Here is a 14,832-nt window from a genome sequence, read left to right on the forward strand (position 1 = left end):
TATATATATACATATATAAAATAATAATTATATTATTTGTTACAATGTACCAAGCACTGTTCTAAGCGCTACGGTAAATACAAGGTAATCAGGTTGTCCCGCATGGGTCTTAATCCCCATTTTACAGATGGCACAGAGAAGTTAAGTGGCTTGCCCAAAGTCACATGGCAGACAGGTGGTGGAGCCAGGATTAGAACCCACAACCTCTGACTCCCAAGCTCGTGCTCTTTGCACTAAGCCATGCTGCTTCCCATGGTGGTGGCTGTCTATTACACTCTCTCAAGTGCTTGGTACAGTGCTCTGCACACAATAGGCGTTCAGCTCATACCATCTTATCGTACCATCATATCACCTCCAAGGCAGGGGTGGCCTCCGCTCTTTCTGTTGTACTTTCCCAAGAGTTCTTAGGGTATTTGAAATTAGGGTATTTGCAGAGAAGCAGCGTGGCTCAGTGGAAATAACGATGGCATTTATTAAGTGCTTACTATGTGCAAAGCACTGTACTAAGCGCTGGGGAGGTTACAAGGTGATCAGGTTGTCCCATGGCGGGCCTCACAGTCTTAATCCCCATTTTACAGATGCGGTAACTGAGGCTCAGAGAAGTGACTTGCCAAAGTCACACAGCTGACAATTGGCGGAGCCGGGATTTGAACCCATGACCTCTGACTCCAAAGCCCGAGCTCTTTCCACTGCACCACGCTGCTTCATGGGTTCAAATCCTGGCTCCGCCAATTGTCAGCTGTGTGACTTTGGGCAAGTCACTCCACTTCTCTGGGCCTCAGTTACCTCATCCGGAAAATGGGGATTAAGATTGTGAGCCCCCCGTGGGACAACCTGATCACCTTGTAACCTCCCCAGCACTTAGAGCAGTGCTTTGCACATAGTAAGCACTTAATAAATGCCATCATTATTATAAGCGCTTAGTACAGTGCTCTGCACACAGTAAGCACTCAATAGATACGATTGAATGAATTTGAAATAATAATAATAATAGCAATAATGATAAGACTGTGGTATTTGCTAAGTTCGTCCTAGGTGGCAGGTACTGTACTGAGCGCTGAGGTATGCACACGATAATCAGGTTGGACGCAGTCCCTGTCCCACAGGGGGCTCATAAGTCCAAACGAGAGGGAGAAGGATTCAATTCCCATTTTACAGATGAGGGAACCGAGGCCCGGAGAAGTTAGGCGACTTGCCCAAGGTCACGCGGCAGATGAACAGCGGAGCCGGGATTCGAACCAGGTCCTTCCAACTCCCAGGCCCGGGCTCCGTCCACTAGGCCACGCTGCTTCTCAGTACAATAATATTAATGCTAATGATGGTATTTGTTAAGCGCTTACTACGTGCCAAGCGCCGGGGTGGATACAAAGTGATCAGGTTGTCCCACGTGAGGCTCACAGTCTTAATTCCCATTTTCCAGAGGAGGTAACTGAGGCCCGGAGAGGCGAAGTGACTTGCCCCAGGTCACGCGGCCGGCGAGTGGTGGAACCGGGATTAGAACCCACGTCCCCTGACTCCCGAGCCCGGCTCCGGCCGCTAGAGAAGCAGCGTGGCTCAGTGGAAAGAGCCCGGGCTCTGGAGTCAGTGGTCACGGGTTCGAATCCCGGCTCCGCCACTTAATCATCATCATCATCATCAATCGTATTTATTGAGCGCTCACTATGTGCGCAGCACTGTACTAAGCGCTTGGGAAGTACAAATTGGCAACATACAGAGACAGTCCCTACCCAACAGTGGGCTCACAGTCTAAAAGGGGGAAGTGACAGCTGACGCTTGTCAGCTGTGTGACTCTGGGCAAGCCACTTCACTTCTCTGGGCCTCAGTTCCCTCCTCTGGAAAACGGGGATGAGAACGGTGAGCCTCCCGCGGGACAACCTGATCACCTTGTAGCCTCCCCAGCGCTTTGCACATAGTGAGCGCCTTTTAAATGCCATTATTATTATTATTATTATCATGAGGCCAGGCGCAGTCCCTCTGGATCCGCTGAGCCCACTGTTGGGTAGGGACTGTCTCTATATGTTGCCAATTTGTGCTTCCCAAGCGCTTAGTACGGTGCTCTGCACATAGTAAGCGCTCTATAAATACGATTGATGATGATGATGATGGATCGTGAGTTCCCCCCGGGAAGGGATGGCGCGTCTCCCGAGCGCTCGGCGCAGCGCTCTGCACCCAGACGGGGCTCCCCGCCCCCCCGCCCCGTGGCCGGCCCCGCGGTCTACCTGAAATCCCTGTTTCCGCTGGTATTTTCTCCGCTGCTGCATGTCGGCGAAGGTGGCGGCTCCGGCCGGGTAAGTGTAGGCCATGTGGGGCAAGAAGCTCATCTGATCGAGTCCCGGGTAGGGCCTCAGGCCCGGGATGCCAGTCTGAACCGGGGGCATGAAGGTGGCCGGGGGGAAGGCGCTCTGGGGGGGGAGGGCCGTGTATAAAGGTTTGGCACCGAAGGGGTTCAGGTTGAAGACGGGGTTAGCGCTTTTGCTGTCCAGGCTGTTGGAACCGGAAAACTCCTTCTTGATAAAAGTCAAGTTCAGGGGCTCGTCCGAGTTCTCGGACGAGGAGGAGACGCTGTGGTGGTCCAGGCTGAGGCTGTTGGCTTTCGTTTTGTTCTTCGTGGCGACGACGCTCTTGGGCTCCTTCATCAGTTTTGGTAACGACAAGTCTAGAGGTTCCGCCTGCAGCTCCTCGGAGGAGAAGCTGTTTGGAGTGTAAGAGCTACTGTGGGAGGTTTTCGAAGAGGTGGAGGAAAGATTCAGAGGGGAGGGGGTGTTGCTTCTGGAATGGTCCAACTTCTCGCCGGGGGGTTTGGCGGCGGCAAAGTGAGGAGGTTTGGTTAGCCTGAGAGGGGTGTCGCAACGAGCCGCGCTGTTGAGGAGCTCGGTCCCCGAGGCCGAGGCGAGCGGGTCCGTCGGCTTGGCCGGCGACCGGGCGGCCAGAGGGTCCTTGGCGGGGCCGCCCGGGGCCGACAGGGCCAGCTTGGGGCCGGGCCGGTCCAGGGAGGGCGACCTGGAATTGGAGTACTGGTAGACCTTGCGCTGCTCGAACCACTCCTTGACGAATTCCTGAGGGAGGCCGACGGCGATGGAGATTTTCAGTAGTTCGTCGGAATTGGGCTCCATGTTCATCGCGTAGTAGGCTTTCAGTACAGACATGTGGTCCTTGTAGGGGTTCAGGGGGCTGGCCAGCCCTTTCTCGGAAAGGACCGACGAGAGGAGGAGGGCCTTGTTGTCCACGAAGACGCCGGCTTTGCTGGGGACCAGGTTCTCGTGGGGCTGCAGGACGGCCTTGATCTCTTCGTTCATCTTGCACAGGTAGCGCTCGTGCTGGTGCAGGGGGATCGGGCCCGGGAAGCTCTCCTTGCAGAACTGGCAGGAGAACGGCGTGGCGATGCTGTGGCTCTCGATCATCTTGTCCTCCGTCACCAGGTCCATGAGGGTGCGCAGCTTCTCCTTCTTCAGGCTGCCCAGCTGCCGCCTCGAATCCGTTGTCAGGCTCTGGAGGCAGGCCTTGGCTTCGTTGACCTTCTCCAGCGTGTAGTCGATGATGCTCTTGGTGGCCCCGTTGTGGCTGACCACCGGCAGGCCCACGGGCGGGATCCCGGGGGAGGCGACCCCCGGCTCCTCGCCCGGCGGGCACGGCTCCTTCAGGTGATAGCCCTTGAGCTTGGAGATCTCCTCCGCCTTGCAGTCCATCTTCTGTCGGGAGACCGTGTTGTCCACGATCTGCAGCACCTTCTGCACCTCGCTCAGGTTGCTGCCGACGGCCGGGAAGCCCAGGAGCGGGGCCTCCAGCCCCACCCCCAGGTGCTGCAGGGGGCTCTGGGCGGACGGGTGCACGCTCAGGGGGCTGGTGGCCCCCAGCCCCCCGTTCAGGAAGGGCCCGGCCCCGCTGAACCCCTGGGCGGCCATGAAGACCTTGTAGTCGTTGAAATCCAGCGGCTCCGTCTTGATCTTCAGGAGGCCCGTCTGCTCGGACACGCTGAGGGGCTTGCCGTTCTCCAGCTTGCTCCTCAGCTGTGTGATGGCCGAGTTCGTGGGCGAGGAAGAGACGGAATTGGGGGAGGAACCCGTCTTGATGTTGTTTCTCATCCGGCCGTTCACGGAGATCAAGCCGATGCATTTCTTGCTGCTGATGTGCGAGCTGTAAGAGCCCGAGTGGGAGAAGCGCTTCTTGCAGTTGGGGCACTCGTAGGGTTTTTCGCCTGGAACGACAAGAGGAACGGATACCGCGTCACCGGCCTGGGGGTCCCGGGAAGGCGGGCGAGGGGACGGGATGACCTCCCGGGAGGAGGAAGGGGAGCCGGTAGCCTCGCCCTGGGCGAGGGAACGGGTCCGTTTCTTTTCCTACTGCGCTCTCCCAAGCGCTCGGTACGGTGCGTTGCGCACGGTAAGCGCTCGCTAAATACGACTGAACCAGTGAATGAGAATAACGATAATAATAGTATTTGTTAAGTGCTTACTAGGTGCCAGGCGCTCGTACTAAGCCCTGGGGTGGATACAAGCAGATCAGGTGGGACGCAGTCCCTGTCCCACGTGAGGCTTACGGTGTCAATCCCCGTTTTCCAGATGAGATAACCGAGGCCTGGAGAAGTGAAGTCACCTGCCCAAGGTCACACAGCAGACAAGTGGAGGAGCGGGGCTTAGAGTCTGTGGCCTTTTGACTCCTAGGTCCGAGCTCTAGCCACTGTGAGAAGCGACACGATCCAGTGGGTGGAGAACAGGCCCGGCAACCAGAAGGACCTGACTTCTCACCCCGGCTCCGCCACCTTGTCTGCTTCTGCGACCTTGGGCAAGTCACTTCATCATCATCATCATCATCAATCGTATTTATTGAGCGCTCACTGTGTGCAGAGCACTGTACTAAGCGCTTGGGAAGTACAAGAGAACTTCACTTCTCCAGGCCTCAGTTCCCTCATCTCTTCCTCCCTTCACAGCCCTACCGAGAGCTCACCTCCTCCAGGAGGCCTTTCCGGACTGATCCCCCTCCTTCCTCTCCCCCTCCTCCCCCTCCCCATCCCCCGCCCTACCTCCTTCCCCTCCCCACAGCACCTGTATCTATGTACAGATTTATTACTCTATTTATTTTATTTGTACATATTTGCTATTCTATTTATTTTATTTTGTTAATATGTTTTGTTTTGTTGTCTGTCTCCCCCTTCTAGACTGTGAGCCCGCTGTTGGGTAGGGACCGTTTCTATATGTTGCCAACCTGGACTTCCCAAGTGCTTAGTACAGTGCTCTGCACATAGTAAGCACTCAATAAATATGATTGAATGAATGAATGAATGAATGAATAAATATGTAAAATGGGGATGAAGACTGTGAGCCCCATGAGGGACAGGAACTGAGTCCAACCTGATTACTTTGTAACTACCCTACGGCTTAGAACGGTACCTGGCTCATAGGAAGCGCTCAACAAATACCATAAAAAAAGAGGGAGAGGGTGCCCAGCCTTCGACAGCATCCGGGGGAGCCCACCTATCTCTTGGACCCCAAATGGGATTCGGCAATTCTCTCAGGATGGATACGCCCCTCCACTCCACTCCTCTGAGCCCAAGGTGGTATCCTGCCGGTGCATCACCACGACTTGGGATTTCTCTGCCGGCCTCCCTCCATGAGATCAGAAGCCCGTCATGAGCACAGAACAGGTCTCGCCGTCATTCTCTCCTGCATGTTCAGTAAAGTGCATCACACCCAATGAGGGCTCGTTTGATGCCTTTACATTTCTTGGTACACAGTAAGATTGGGGAAGCAGCGAGGCTCAGTGGAAAGAGCCCGGGCTTTGAAGTCAGAGGTCAGGGGTTCAAATCCCGGATCTGCCGATTGTCAGCTGTGTGACTCTGGGCAAGTCACTTCACTTCTCTGGGCCTCAGTTACCTCATCTGGAAAATGGGGATTAAGACTGTGAGCCCCCGTGGGACAACCTGATCACCTTGTAACCTTCCCAGTGCTTAAAACAGTGCTTTACACATAGTAAGCGCTTAATAAATGCCGTCATTATTATTATTATTATTATTATGACACCGGGCAACTCTCCTCATGAGGACACTGGGCATTATTGGAGCACATGAGCGTTATTCACATCAATCAGTCAAGCAGTGGAACTTATTGAGTGCTTACCGTTTGCAGAGCACTGTGCTATGTGCTTGGGAGAACAATTTAATTTCACCGTGATAATTGTTAAGCTCTTACTATGCACCAGGCATGGGGGTAGATACAAGAAAAGTGGGTTGGACGCAGTCCCTGTCCCACATGGGCCTCACAGTCTTAACCCCCATTTTACAGATGAGGTCACGGGGGCCCAGAGAAGTGAAGTGAGTTGCCCGAGGTCACACATCAGAGAGGTGGCAGAGCCAGGATTAGAATCCAGGTTCTTCTGATTCCCAGCCCTGTGCTCTGTCCTCTGAACCACGCTGCTACAATTTAATGGAGTTGGTAGACACCGTCCCTGCCCACAAGGAGCTTGCGGTTTGGAGAGGGAGATAGTCATTCATATAAATATATCGTTTGTAATATGTAATTTATAGCTATGCACCAAAGTGTTGTGGGGCTGAGGGTGGGGCAAATAGCAAAATGCCCAGAAGTCTCAGATCTGAGTGCAGAGAAGATGCAGAAAGGAAAGGGAGGTGGGGGAAAGGGGGCTTAATCGGGGAAATCCTCCTGATTAAGAGATGTGACCTTGATAAGCCTTTGAAGTAGGGGAGAGTCAGGTTATTATGGTGTCTATTGCGGGGGAGAGAGTTCCAGGTCAGAGGGAGAATGTGGGAAAGGGGTCGGCGTCCAGATAGATGAGATCGCAGCATAGGGAGCAAGCTGATGCTTAGAGGAGCAGAGGGTGTGAGCTCGGCCTGAGTCGGAAATCAGTGAGGTGACGTAGGAAGGAGTGAGATGACTGACTGCTTTAAAGCAGATGGTAAAGGAGTTCCTGTTTATGTGGAGGGGGTTGGGCGAGTGGGGAGACACGGACCAAACGTTTTTCCAAAAATGATCTGGGCAGCAAGAGATGCATGGACTGGAGTGGGGAGAGACAGGAGGCGGGGAGATCAGTGAGTCAAGGCAGGATAAGATATATGTTCGGATCAGCATAGTAGCAGTTTGAATGGAGAGGAAAGGGCGTATTTTAGCCACATTGCGAAGGTAGAACCGACAGGATTTGGTGACAGATTGACTATATGGGTTGAATGAGTGGAGGACGAGGCCAAGGTTATGGGCTTCCGAGATAGGGAGGATGGTGTTGGGAAACACAGGGAGAGGACAGAGTTTGGGGTGTGACAGTAAGGAGTTCTGTTCTGGAGACGTTTGGATTGAGGGGTCGGCAGGACGTCCAGGTAGAAATATCTGGAAAGCAGGAGGAAATGAGAGACTGTAGACAAGGAGAGAGGTCGGGACTGGAGATGTAGATTTGGGAATCATCCGCGGATTGATGATTCCCACGCAGATACTGTGTTGAAAGTTCAGCCCCAAAGAGAGCTTGAACCATCTTGCAGAGAGCTGACATTGGTTCCTCCCATTCCCACACTCCTTCACCTGATTGGCTGGTAAAATTCCTGGCTCAGCGCCCACCACGGCAAAATTTCTGGGGAAAAATCCCCAGTGTGCGCCCGATTGAAATCTCGGGGTTCCGTTGCACAGATCACGGGAACGCAAGCGGAGGCCCACACTCCCGCCCTCCGGGATCAGCCAGTCAGTCGATCCTATTTACCGAGCGCTTACTGTGTGCAGGGCACTGTACTAAGCGCTTGGGAGAGTACAGTATCTGATGGCCCACCCAGCTCAGGTATCCTTGGGCAACCGCAAGTGGTTCTGGGCTTCCCGGTTTGTGCTCATTGTGAAAAAGCCTGAAGTCTCCAATCTCCAAGATTCCTTACCTGGACATTAACGTGGCCCTGCCTTGTTCTGATGTGTATCTCAATGATAATAATAATAATAATGGTATTTGTTAAATGCTTACTCTGTACCAGGTAGTATACTACGCACTAGGGTGGATACACTATCTAAGCCAAACTGAATTTTCTCCCCCTTTCTGCCACAGGGACCACTGTTCCTGAAAGTCCTCGATGTGCCCGAGAAGGATGGAGACCCTCCCGACCCTTCCCCCCGGGCAGATCTCCATGGCAATCCACGGAGGGACGGGTACCATCTTGAATCCCTGACCGTCGGTTCCCAACATAGCCCGACAACTCCGCCCTCCACTCACCACTGTGGATCCGCAAATGTTCCTTTAGGTGGTGTTTGTATTTGAACGCTTTGCCACACTCCGTGCACTTAAACTTGCGATTCCCGGCTCCTTGATTCAGCATCTGGTGCTGTGAAAAGAAAGAGGCTGGCATTAGTCGTTTGCAAGAGGAAGAAAGAAATGCTGTTAAAAAAAGAGAGGAAAAAAAAGAAGTTTTCAGTCAGTCGGAGGGGGCTGAGTGGACAATCATTCATCTGCCCGGCATCTCAGCGTCGCAATAAAAGTGGAAATGTTGGCAGTAAACTGAAACAAATAAAAAAACGCACTTTCACCCGAGCCTCCGATATCTGCTTTAGAATTATATCTGAAGTCTCCGCTCCAAAATGGGTCTCTTTAAGTCATCTGGCGAGGAGAGGAAATGATTGTCTAAATGCTTGTGGTTCCCCGTGTTCATTGCAAAATTCTGAAGCTGAGAAATTCCCCACTCTAATGCACAGAAGTCGAATCAGAAAGGGGAAATGCGTCCTGTCCCCGAAAACTAGGTAGTCTCGAAAACCCTACTGCAATCATTTTTCTTTTCAGGTTTGACGTGCAGCGCATACTGGAGCGATTCGAGAGTTTAAGACCGAAAAACACCCGCTCTGGAGGGCTCGGATCCCGAGGTAAACACGGTCCGGCACCCTATTCACCACGCTCGCTGGAAATGTAAACAGCGCTTTTCTCTCGGCTTTGCGGATCGCATTTTGCCCGCTACCGAATGGGAGAGATGAAGTCCCGGGCCACGGCAGCTTGAGCAGTTGAGCTCAGGCCAAGGGGCCGGATTTCAGCCATCTTATTTATTTATTTGTTTTCTCGTAGCCGAGTCCTCGAGAGTGGGGAAGACAGGAAGAGAGAGGTCTGTGGCAAAGAAGACTGGAGGGCAGCGGCAAAGATAACTCCAGTCCCAGGCGACCTATGGAGCGAGGCGGAAAAGTGACTCTGGATGTTGGAACAATAATAATGATCATCATCATAATAATAATAATGAGAAGAAGAAGAAAGCTGTCATCCACCGAAGGTGAGAGGTGACTGTGTCTTCAAGCAGCAGCAACGGCACAAAAGCCTTTTTTTTTGCGGAAAGACAGCCCAGAAAGCAGTGAGATGACTGGGGAGTCCTGGATCTTCCCACATTCCTAGTGAGACAGATGGCGTTCCATGGGACACGGAGAGGTTTGTTCAGACAGCAACAACCTTCAAAGATCAAGCGGAGTCTCGCCCGCAGAGCGCCATTGAGGGACCAGCAGTTCATATGTTGCCGGGTTGCATAAACAAACAGCAACAGCTGCTTTGTCTACCTTCACAGCCCTCCGAGGACTCCTATAAACTTTAGTTGTGCCACTGTTAATATGATACAATCATTTTAATTTACTAATTGTAAATGCCACGAGCAAATGAGGGGACTTCTCAACGCCAAAGCTACGATTCAGAAGGCGCCTCCAGAAACACGCTTTAGCAGTTTAGGAGGCGGCCCCGTCGACAGAGCCACCGAAGACGAGATCTCCGAGGTCTGAGTCGCTCGGAGCGAAAGGGGAAAGAGCGACGACCCGAAATGAGTTAGGTAAATGCGAGCTTGGTGGCGTACCGAGAACCCGAAAGGCGGTTCTTTGAACGAAACCACTCGGATCCTGGTAGGCTAAAGAGAGTCTAGGTTCTCTGCCCTCTCCAGCCGTTCGACGGCAAACTGCAGGATTATCGTCGATCCTAGAGGGGCGGCCGCATTCCAAGCGGGGCCATAAAGGAAAGCCGCCGTGCTCGGAATTTTTGCTCTTTTAAAAAAAGGGTTCATAAACCGGGGTGAGGGCCTCTCTCCCCCGTTCACAATCTGTCTCTCCATCTCCGTCTCTAGCTCGCTCTCCCGCCTCTCAGGCGCTCTTAGCCCCAGGTTTTCGGTTTCCTCTCTCACACTTCCTAATATCCGGGTTCACGGTCCCGGGACCGCGGGGGCCTGAGGTAAACCGTGCTTGGGAATCGGCTCAGGAATTCCAGGGGGCCGACGTTCCTTCAAATGAAGTCGGGAATCAGACGAGCCAGGGCCGTTTCAACGGCCTCCCTTCCCACGACTCCTCTAAATCCCGGATATCCAAACCGGCAGCTTCCCCGGAGGCTCGGAGCCGGCCTGGAAACGTGGAATGAGACCGCAGAAACTCCCAGGGGCGGGGGGTCATCTTTAAGGGTCGGCGGGAACTACGGGACCCCCCCTCGCCTTTTAAACGGGATTTAGGGAGCCCGTACGCCCAAGTGGCCAAGTAAAACCGGGTGAAAAATGGAATTAAAATTGCTGAGATGTTTAATAATGTATAATTAAAACGCTCCGGTTTCATTCACTTTTTGAGGAACATAAAAATGAAACTAAAGTCAAGTTAAAGTGCAAATAAAATTTCTAAATTAGAAATTAACACACTCATTCGATCGTGAACATAAGACTATTAAATCATATTAGAAGAGACCATCAAAAAATCATTTAGACCTCAATTAAAGCTATTACCATTAAAAGATCTGCATCTTCAAAATGCCATGAAAAATTAATAATGATTGCCAATCAAAGCAATATCGTTTCTCCGAGGGGTTATTATAGAAAGGAATCGCTTAAAGGCAGACCTCCTCTCCCCCCCCGCCAGGCCCCCCAACCCCCCAACCCCCGACCATCGGGCCCCACCTGGTCTGTGCCCGGTTTGTGAGTCACCATATGTCTCTCGAGCTGGGTGCGATAGGCGAACGTGTAGCTACAGAGAGGGCAGGAAAAGTTTTCCTCGTTCTTCTCGTGACGGTACTTGATGTGCTCCTTCAGCGACGTTAAGCGTTTGTAGCCTCGGTCGCAGTAGGGGCAGGTCAGCAGCTGGGCAAAGGCATCTGGAGTTCCAGGTGTCAGGTCTGCAGCCGAGAGACCGAGGGACGGAGAACCAGGCCAAAAGGTCAGGAAATCAATGGCAGTTAATGGGCTGATTGCCTAGCTGGCATGACAGGAATCGCTACAATCTGCTACACTCGAGGGCCGGCCGTGAGGCCTGCTGCCCTAAACATTCATCATTCCTCGTCCACACCCAAGGCAAACTCGGATGACTCACCGCCGGAGGGGAAGAAAACGAAGCCGAATGGCCCGCGCTTCTGGGGAGGGAGAGGCAGCTGGGTCCAGGCCCGGGACGGGCTTTCCTTCGACGGGAGGGGCCCCGGCATTCATTCATTCATTCATTCATTCATACTTATTGAGCGCTTACTGTGCGCAGAGCACTGGACTAAGCGCTTGGGAAGTCCAAGTCGGCAACGTAGAGAGACGGTCCCTACCCCACAACGGGCTCACAGTCTAGAAGCGGGAGACGGACAACAGAACAGAACATGTGGACAGGCGTCAGGTCGACAGAACAAATAGAATTAAAGCTAGATACACATCGTTACCAAAATAAATAGAATAGCAAATATGTCCAAGTAAAATAAGTAGAGTAATAAATCTGTATGGACATATATAGGGGTGCTGTGGGGAGAGGAAGGAGGTAGGGCGGGGGGGATGGGGAGGAGGAGAGGAAAAAGGGGGCTCAGTCTGGGAAGGTGTCTTGGAGGAGGTGAGCTCTCAGTAGGCATCTCCCTCCGCCCCCTCACCACTCTGCCCAACTGTCCCCACACCCCCGGCTCCGTTCCCCTCTCTACCCCGCTTCGCTCCCAGAATAGGGCGGCCTGCCGAATTGGGCTTCTTTTCGCATTTTCAATCAGGGGTTTTGCTCGCTCCGGGCGAACGGGGCCGGACCGTTCGGCCCACCGAAAGGGAACCAGAAAAAAGTCACGCTAGGCCTAAAGGATGCTTCCCATCTTTTGCCCGTGAAATGCCACGCTTCCGCAGCTGTTCTTCGAGCGTTAAGGTAAGCGCTCAGACACACAGCAGCCGTAAGAGCTGCGAGGGGACAGGAGGTGGGACTGGGAAAGAGAGAGCTCCAGCCTCACCATTCTCTTCTTGCCCATTGACCTCCGGGGTCCCAAGGCGGGAGAGCTCCTCGGGAGCTTCCGGGTAAATGATGGCGGTGTCGCTCCGCTGCAGATACTCCGCAATGCTGACCGTGTGCCCATCTCCCTCTTCCAGTTTCCTTTTGGCAAAATACTCCTCGAAGTCCGACGTGCAATTCGCGTTCTTAACTGAAATCACAAACCCAACAGAAGACACGGTTCGGTTCATTTCGTTTCGTTTTCTTGCTCTGTGACCTCGGGAGACCGAATGGTGTCCGGGGGTGGAGGCGGGGAAGACTGCCCGGCTGGGAGGGCAGGAGGCAAGCGCTGCATGATAAGAAGCAAGAAGCCCATGGATCATCATCATCATCATCAATCATATTTATTGAGCGCTTACTGTGTGCAGAGCACTGTACTAAGCGCTTGGGAAGTACAAGTTGGCAACATGTAGAGACAGTCCCTACCCAACAGTGGGCTCACAGTCTAAAACGGGGAGACAGAGAACAAAACCAAACATACTATAACAAAATAAAATAAATAGAATAGATATGTACAAGTAAAATAAATAAATAGAGTAATAAATATGTACAAACGTATATACATATATACAGGTGCTGTGGGGAAGGGAAGGAGGTAAGATGGGGGGATGGAGAGGGGGACGAGGGGGAGAGGAAGGAAGGGGCTCAGTCTGGGAAGGCCTCCTGGAGGAGGTGAGCTCTCAGTAGGGCCTTGAAGGGAGGAAGAGAGCTAGCCTGCCAAATTGATGATGATGGATGACCAAGTGTCGGTCACTAAGGCTGCCGGAGTCAGTCGACACCGAAACCAAAATGGTGTTGTCTCTTTTCCAGAGAGGAAGATGCTATTTTAGCATTTAGCGATTATTAGCGCTTTGTACAGTGCTATGCACGACCAAGTGTCGGTCAATAAGGCCCCCGGAGCCAGTGGGAGTCAGAGGACATGGGTTCTAATTCCGGCTCCGCCCTTTGTCTGCTGTGCGTTCTTGTACAAGTCACTTCACTTCTCAGTTCTCTCATCTATAAAATGGGGATTAAGATTGTGAGCCCCATGTGGGACAGGGACTGATTTACCTAATGTCTATCCCAGCACTTACAACAGTGCTTGGCACGTAGTAAGTGCTTAACAGATAATTATTATTATGACCATTATCTAGATTTCACCCATCTCCCGGGAGATCCCATTTCTAGATGATTATCCAGGCTAGAGGGCATTGTTTGCCAAGTGTGCTTACCCAGTGCCCTCTTTCCCTTTTTTTCAACTCCCTCCTGCGTCACCCTGACTTGCTCCCTTGATTCACCAGCCCCTCCCGGCCCCACAGCACTTATGTCCTCATCTCTCATTTATTTATTTCTATTAATATCCATCTCTCCCTCTAGACTGTAAGCTCGTTGAGGGCGGGGAATGTGTCTGTTCTCTTGTCATATTGCACTCTCCCAAGCACTTAGTCCAGTGTTCTGAACACAGTAAGCGCTCAATAAATACAACCGACTGAATGACGGACATTACCACATTCTCCCTTGCCTGTGGGCCCCACTGTGGGACAGGGACTGCGTCCGATCTGACTGAGCTCACCCCAGTGCTTAGCACAGCATCAGGCACATAGCAGGCACTTTACAAATACCACCATTATTATTATATTCTCTTAGACTGTGAGCCCACTGTTGGGTAGGGACTGTCTCTATGTGTTGCCAATTTGTACTTCCCAAGCGCTTAGTACAGTGCTCTGCACACAGTAAGCGCTCAATAAATACGATTGATGATGATGATGATAACAATTGTTGCATCTGAACTTCTTATAATAATTGTCATATCCTAACCCACAGCCTGTCTTACGGCCACTAGCACATTTTCTTCTCTTTTAAGAAGGTAGATCGAATTTTTCATTGTCCGCAGAACATAACATGTCCCTAGCCACAAAGACATCCTGTTGCTAAAAATATGCTTTTATTCCCTCTGTCCCATGAATACCACCCAAAGGAATGAGTGCAAGAAGCCTGAGACATTGCAGACAAATATTAAATTGGCTATATTGAAAAGCTGGAGCACACGAAAGAAAAACAGCTAATTTTTCCCCAAAGTTTTAGCGTGTTTGTCTTTGGATAATATATTGAAGGCTGCTAGACACGGATTTAAATGAACTGCTTAGTAGTAGTGAAATGAGAAGTGTCAAAAGAAGCTGGAAGAGCAGAAATACTGGAATGTGATTTCCCAATGATGTGGAATTCTTTTTTTTTTTTTGGTAAACGTTCTTTCCCTGGAATGAATGAGAGTTGTAAAACAATTCTAGCGACTTGTGTCACCAGACTTTGTATATTTTAAACATCTCAGTGCTTTTCTGAAATAAACTGTGGCTCAAACCTCCTAAATAAATTGTTTATAAATGTCAGGGTGGGGGGGAGAGAGACCCGATTGTGTTACTCTTTACCGTGGCAAAGCTAAAAATGCTCACGCGTGGTGAAATCCATAAAGAAGTCACAATTTCACAGTTTCTCAAAAGCAGTTAGCGTTTCCCCCTTTCCTCCCCGCTCCCTTCCACCCTCCCATCTTCCCATAAAAGTGAATTTGCCAGACTTAAATTTTCTCTCTTTGTAAGTGTGGTCTTTGTGGGGCCGGTGGGGAGAGAGGAGGGCAGGGGAAGGAAGGGAGAATTTTTTTTTTTTTCCAAAATAGGAT

The 14,832-nt window shown here is 51.7% G+C and overlaps 1 protein-coding gene across 6 annotated transcripts in view; it reads right to left on the reverse strand.

Moving 5' to 3' along the window:
• The window catches only part of ZEB2 (zinc finger E-box binding homeobox 2), a 187,273-nt gene that overhangs the window by 21,615 nt on the left and 150,826 nt on the right, over positions 1 to 14,832 (reverse strand). For all 6 annotated transcript variants that reach the window (XM_038750989.1, XM_038750990.1, XM_038750992.1 and 3 more), the window contains 4 exons: positions 12,142 to 12,330; positions 10,865 to 11,079; positions 8,191 to 8,299; positions 2,220 to 4,195 (listed from right to left, as the gene is read on the reverse strand). In XM_038750989.1, the coding sequence (XP_038606917.1) occupies positions 2,220 to 4,195; positions 8,191 to 8,299; positions 10,865 to 11,079; positions 12,142 to 12,330 (2,489 nt within the window). The remainder of the gene's footprint in view (positions 1 to 2,219; positions 4,196 to 8,190; positions 8,300 to 10,864; positions 11,080 to 12,141; positions 12,331 to 14,832) is intronic.

This window comes from Tachyglossus aculeatus, chromosome 9 (genome assembly GCF_015852505.1).
Source record: "Tachyglossus aculeatus isolate mTacAcu1 chromosome 9, mTacAcu1.pri, whole genome shotgun sequence".
Taxonomy (NCBI): domain Eukaryota; kingdom Metazoa; phylum Chordata; class Mammalia; order Monotremata; family Tachyglossidae; genus Tachyglossus; species Tachyglossus aculeatus.